This window comes from Lactuca sativa, chromosome 5 (genome assembly GCF_002870075.4).
Source record: "Lactuca sativa cultivar Salinas chromosome 5, Lsat_Salinas_v11, whole genome shotgun sequence".
Classification (NCBI taxonomy): domain Eukaryota; kingdom Viridiplantae; phylum Streptophyta; class Magnoliopsida; order Asterales; family Asteraceae; genus Lactuca; species Lactuca sativa.
Genome location: NC_056627.2, coordinates 142365204 through 142371765, shown reverse-complemented (window position 1 = coordinate 142371765; position 6562 = coordinate 142365204). Strand labels below are relative to the sequence as shown.

The 6562-nt window shown below is 41.9% G+C and overlaps 1 protein-coding gene across 2 annotated transcripts; it reads left to right on the top strand.

Moving 5' to 3' along the window:
• Positions 1-395: 395 nt before the first annotated feature.
• Positions 396-6079, top strand: LOC128126435 (uncharacterized). 2 transcript variants are annotated; one of them, XM_052764324.1, is made up of 3 exons: positions 396-1168; positions 1258-1346; positions 3809-6079. In XM_052764324.1, exon 3 carries the CDS (start codon positions 4815-4817, stop codon positions 5985-5987), a length of 1173 nt encoding a protein of 390 aa, XP_052620284.1. In that variant the 5' UTR covers positions 396-1168; positions 1258-1346; positions 3809-4814; the 3' UTR covers positions 5988-6079. The 2 variants fall into 2 exon arrangements, with proteins under 2 accessions (XP_052620284.1, XP_052620285.1); XM_052764325.1 differs by having other exon boundaries at positions 396-1346.
• Positions 6080-6562: the final 483 nt, after the last annotated feature.

Sequence of the window (6562 nt, the reverse complement as noted above, 5' to 3'; positions counted from 1 at the left end):
CTAGAAAAGATAGGCTCTTTGATTTTGTTATAAATCTTCTTTTTGTTGGTTTTCGTTTTAGAATTTTAAGGCTCGGGTTAACTGGATGATGTGGTTTCAAAATCCAATCAGGCCTTAATTTGTTCTTCTCTATAGCTCCTTGCTAGAGGTTTTGTTTTGCTAGAGGTTAACTGGATGATGTGGTTACAAAATCCAATCCAATCCAGTCTAAACCTTTCTATTTTTTATTCTTTTTAATTTCAACAACTTTATATGAAATACACTTATAAAAATAAATACTAAAAATCTTAAAAATATATATTCAAAATAATAAACACTAAAAATCTTAGGAGGGTAATAAGGTTTCCTGTTTGTCCATTTTAGGTCCCTACATATTTTTTGTGCATATTACACCATTAAGGTTATTCTAACCGTTTACAAATAGTCCTTTTATGTCACAACTGAAAATTTTGAGCTATGTAATCTATACATTCAAGTTAATATGAATCAAAAACTTCAATCAAATACATCATGCTAGTACTACAAATAGTCATCAAACAATTGGAGACCCTAGAAGTTCTTGTTAAGTCTATTTTAGACTAGAACTTCCTTATTGGATCCAAATGGGCCAATGAGCTTCCAATTAGACTATCATAGGCTTAAAACCCTAATTGGGCTCTAATTGGACCCACACTTATTTATTTTAACATTTTGGGCCATATTGGGCCTAGAATTAAATGAATTAAAAGCCTTGATACATGAATAACCTAAACTAGTCCAATAAAAATATAAAAAAATCCTACTACATTCTTTTAGACTAAAAACATACCCAAGGCTAACTCAAATATTGGGCTTAGGAGCAAAAGGCCCAAATTTCTTTTTTTTCCTCCATGTTTTCGGCCCAATACCCAAGCCCAAGAGGATTTGAAGATAGTTGACTTTCAAGTGACACATCATTATTATCCATAGGATATCCATGCAACATCTCATACCTCCATGCAAGCATCACTTCAAAAATCACTTCTTTCTCTTCCTCTCTCTCACTCTCGGCCATACACACCTACACACCCCAAAAAAAATCTCTCAAACACTCTCTAGATCACTCAAGAACAACTCTCCCTCTCCACTCAAACATCTCGAGTTCTAGGAAGCATTCAAGAGGAAATCTCCACAAAATTCTTCATCTAAGGTAAGATTATGCATAGATCTATGGTTTAAATTCTTTTGTTATCAAAATCCTTTCCTAATCTATGCAAAAATCGTGATCTTGCACCCTAGAACCATCTCAAAACTCGAGATCTTCATCAAAGGGAGCCAAGGCCAAAAACACTTCATTTTTCCTTGCAAAACCGAATCAACACCCCAAGGTGAGCTTCATACCCCCTATTTTCTGTTTTTATGAGTTTTGTGGGGGGGGGGGGGGGGGAATACAAGTGCAAGTGTAGATCTATATGTGTTTGTATGCCTTGTATGATTTCCATGCTTATATGTATGCTTTTATGTGTTTTAATGTTGGATCTAGCCTTAAAACCCATCAAAACCGAGAAATATCTTGTGTTAAATGATTTTAGCTTCAAATGTATTTCTAAACACAAAGTGTTTCAAGAAAAATGGCTAAGTGGTTTAGTAATAATTTTCTTTGGGTCAAAAACACAAATTTTGGGCCTAAAATGTGAAAAATACAAAAATAAGGGCCCAAATTGACATTTCACAGATTTTGATGGATGAAGTGTGCCAAAACAGTTTCCATAAAACTATTTCTGGAATTACACTTAATTAGAGGACTAAAAACATGAATTTCAAGCTTAATGGGCTAAAAATGAAAATTTCGGCCCAATAAGGCCCATTATGCGAATTTTTCTGTTTTGGAGGGCCAAAACTGTAACTTTCTGTAAAACAGTGGACTATAAGTGTTCCAATTCCTTTTCAAAGGTTTAAAATGCTTTTTAAATTTAAAAAGGACCAAAGTTGCAAAAAATTTTCCATTTGGGCCAAAATTGTCAAATTTGCGAAAAGAAGGGATTAAAACCAAGAAAACTGCATTTTCAGGGTCTTAAGCTGTTTTCTATGGAAAATATGCTGGAAAATGATTATTTCAATAATTTTTGGTGTTAAAATGTCAAGAAAATTGATTTAAATACCAAACCGGAAAATATTTTAAATAAAGGGTTGAAAAGGTAAATTTTACAAAAGAGGAGGGGCTGAAAACAGAAAATTTCCAAGACTAATTCTATACATGCAATATGATCAAATAATGGTACTACTACTATCGACAAAATACAATACACTACAATACCAAAAGTCGTTGTCAAACGAATTGGTTCGGTCTCGAACCAATAAAAATCCGAAACCACAAATACAACGATACTATGATACTACAATACTATGATTCATACAAATAACGATTCGGAATACATTATACATGTGCACAGACGTCTACGCACTATCTTTGGGCCCCACAAGTGTAAAATCTTGTTCGTTGAGCCTAGCTAGCCCGACGACCTGATCTTAAGGCCCAAAGACTTCATCTTACGAGGTGTTGGGTTTTACCATCCCGACACAACGTAACCGGACTTTCAATGGCTGTAGACTACTGGTCCCCAAGGGTCCTTTAGTGTCGCTAGTAAAGTCTGCCTTTTTTGCGAGGCGGGTCTGGGACCCCTCGTACCTTTTTATCCCCCACCGGCTAATGGAGTCGTCGAGGCCTTCGTGTCCTCCTTCTCTTTGGATGTGGGACAACAGGACGGTTGGATAGCGTGACTAGTACGGACGACGCCTTCGGGATCGTTGGTATTGCTATAGACTAGTCGTTTGTGTAACACGTGTCTGTGGCGGATAGTCATGCTCATCAATGATCCAATGTCGTCTGGAATAACAACTTCATGCGTTGCAATGGTTTCAAGTAATTTCATGGAATTCAAGGAACTAGGAAGACATCGGGTTTTCCTAGGGTTTTCAATACATACAAATTCAGAATACATACGATTTCAATAAACAATATTTTACAAGTATAGAAAACAAACAGGCATACTTATGGATCTTCACACCTTTTTGACTATACTATTTTCAGAAAATATCGGATTTTCTGGTGGTTTTCAAACGATACGAAGCATTGTTTTCAAATACAACTTATGAACTCACCAACATTTCATATGTTGACGTTTTTCAAAATACTTGTATTCTCAGGGAACCAGTGAATCAAGAGAAATCATATCCAGTGACGGTTGCAGTTTATTTTTGTATGAATTGAACAAATAAATTTTTGGGGGAATGTAATGTTTAAACAATGTATGATATGTAAACACTACTGGTTGTACTATGTTGATGAATGGTGACGAATGTTGTTATGTTTCATATATATTCAATGTTATGGTATTCAATTGAGTCACGACAGCCCCCGGACGTTTCCGCCGTTTGGTTCGGGGGTGTGATAGGTTGGTATCAGAGCTTTGTTTATAGTGAACTAGCATGTCGAGCCATACATTGATATGCAACTATAAACCAAAAAGAGGGACTAACATAACTCTGAACAGAACAAGTACATAAAACACACTTGCTTGCATTAGGAATAAGGATCCAACGCTGAATCAAACACAATAACACTGGTATCTCGGTTAATTCGGGACTGTTCTTAGTGATACCAAGGAGTGAATGTAGCCTGATCAACTACATTCTCTCCAAGGTAAAATTAACACACGTCTTGATGAGATCGGGATAGCCAGGGAACCTAACACTATACCTTTTATCACCCAAAAAGAGAATGTTTGCTTAGTATGTATGATAGACATAGCATCCTAGGATAATGTAGCATATTTACGTACTCGCGCAGACAACATGGCTGGCTTTCATCACCCGGGAGACCCCTACTTCCCTAATCAGGGAAACAACGGCTGGCTAGAGGAGGAGGAGGAGCCTGAGGAAGAGCCTGAAGAAGAACCTGAGGAGGACCCCGAAGAGGAATCTGACGGGGAACCGGAGGCGGAAGTCGAGGGCGAGCCTGTCGAACCCGAAGAAGACGAAGAACCTTTCGAAGAGGAGCTCGATGACAGCGAAGGGGGTGATTCGGATGCAGAGTCCGAGGTCATCGACCCCCCTTACCCGATCAGGGTGCCTGCATATCGTGTGGGACCCACTGGACCTACCCCTCCTTGGGGCATTGATCTTTAGAGATGGAGCAGACATCAGGGACAGCGACCCCCGTTTGGCATGTCACGTGAGTTCTTTGACTTGAGGAACGGAGGACCGGCCGACCGAGCCCTACCAGTCATGGTGAGACGACTACGGGACACCGGCGACCTTGCTCAGGGCACTGCTGATCAAGTACGCCAGTTGTGGACTAGAGTCGAGCGTGCGGAACAGGAGACGCGTGACGTCCTCCGGGAGTTTCACATGAGGCAGGTAAGGTGGGAATCTCGACTTCAGGACGCAGAACGCCTAGTGGCTCGTCTTCAGGGAGGATCCACATCTTCGGCACCACCTCCTGACGCAGCCCATCGCGGTTAGGGATAGACTTATCATAGTAGGTTATTAGGAACTATGTTATGTACTCCGGCTCTATGTTTAAGTGACTACACTACTCATGGAGCCGTTATGCTGTCGGATTAGTGTTACTTATGTATGCTCTTACGAGCAAAATTTTCTTGTACTAAATGCGGATAATATTAATAAACTTTTGTGTGTTTTGCTATAATATTCTCAGTTGTCATGTGTTAAGACATTATGATTGTATGCTTGATGATAGTAATGTTTAGGTTCGCACCATACACCTAGTTAGTAGGGTCACCACCTCACAGAAGCCACGTACACTCAACATCTTTCCGTTTCATGACAGAAAGATGCCTCGCCCAGCTACTCGCGGAAATCCCGAACCAACCCCGCCGGAAGTTGACTCCACTACTTTCCAGGCAGCCGTGTCTGCTGCAGTCACAGCGGCTATGGCACAACTTCACCGAGGGAACAACGGAGGAGGTAACGGGCAAGGATCCGGAAGTTCGAACAACGGGACGAACCAAGGACTCACTAAAACGTGCACCTACAAGGATTTTGCGAACGCTAAACCCCGAACTTTCAACGGTACCGGAGGAGTGATCGCCCTAAAGCGATGGATCGAGAAGGTAGAGTCGGTATTCGAGATATGCGAGTGCCCCGAGCAGATGAAAGTGAAGTTCGCGGCCTGCACTTTTGTGGACCAAGCACTCACTTGGTGGAATGGTCATGTAGAAGCTATGACACTCCCTGTCGCCAACTCTATTCCCTGGGCAGAAATGAAAGAGATGTTGACGGCTGAGTACTGCCCCCGAGGCGAAATACAAAAGATGGAGCAGGAACTATGGAATCTCACGGTGCAGAATGGGAACATCGATGCTTACATATCGAGATTCAGCGAACTATCTCTGTTGTGCCCGGGTATGATCACATCAGAGGGAAAGAAGATTGAACGATTCATTTGGGGACTGACATCCCCCATTCAAGGGAATGTGATAGCTGCGAACCCTGAAACTTTTGACAGTGCGAAGAGATTGGCAAAGAGGCTATATGATCATAACCACAAAAAGGGCGAGAAACCGGTAGAGACTGAGAAGAAGAAGGAGAGTGATGGTAAGAAAGGATGGAACAACAAGAGGAAGGGGCGTCAGGGTCCCGAGACCTCTAAAAAGCAGCAAACGGTGGCAGTTCACGCTGTCACTGCGCCGGTACCAGTCACATCACATGCTCCAGCCTCAGCTGCTTCAAATGCTTCAAGACCCTACTCCGGTACTCTTCCTAGTTGCAATAAGTGCGGCCTCCACCATCACGGCGAATGCAGAGAATACCATTGCACCAGTTGCAACCGAAGAGGACACACTGCAAGGTTCTGCAGGACTTATCCTTCTCAGAACCAGAGTCAGGGAAACAACCAGAACAACAACAATAACCACCGCAATACCAACAACACCAATGCCGGCAACAACAATGCAGGGCCTAGCCACACCTGTTTTGGGTGTGGAAGGACGGGACATTTCCGTTGAGATTGCCCTAACAACAACAACTCAGGAAACAGAGGAGCAGGAAGAATGCTGACTATGGGTCAGAGTGATGCAGTTCAGGACCCCGCAGTTGTGACCGGTACGTTCCTCCTAAACCACACTTATGCATGCATCTTATTTGATACTGGAGCGGAGCGAAGTTTCGTAAGTGAGAAGTTTAAACATTTACTAAAACAACAACCCCAGAAGCTAAATGAAACCTACACGGTGGAAATGGCCAATGGGAAAACCGAATCCACTAGGGAGATCTACATCGGATGTACCCTAACCCTTAACCAACACGTCTTACGAATAGATCTGATGCCAGTGTCAATTAGGAGTTTCGATGTGATTATCGGCATGGATTGGTTAAGCCCCCACCATGCTGAGATTATGTGCCACGAGAAGGCCGTTCGCCTTCGTCTCCCGAATCACGAAACCCTAGTAATTTACGGAGACAAACCTAGCACGAATCTTCGTCTTATCTCGTGCATCAAAGCACAAAAACATCTGCGAAAGAACAACTTAGCGTTCTTGGCCCACATAGTGGACAAGGCCAAAGAAGAAATTAACATCCA

Coding starts and splice junctions, on each gene's coding strand:
- LOC128126435 (XM_052764324.1), top strand. CDS start 4,815: ATGCCTCGCCCAGCTACTCGCGGAAATCCCGAACCAACCCCGCCGGAA.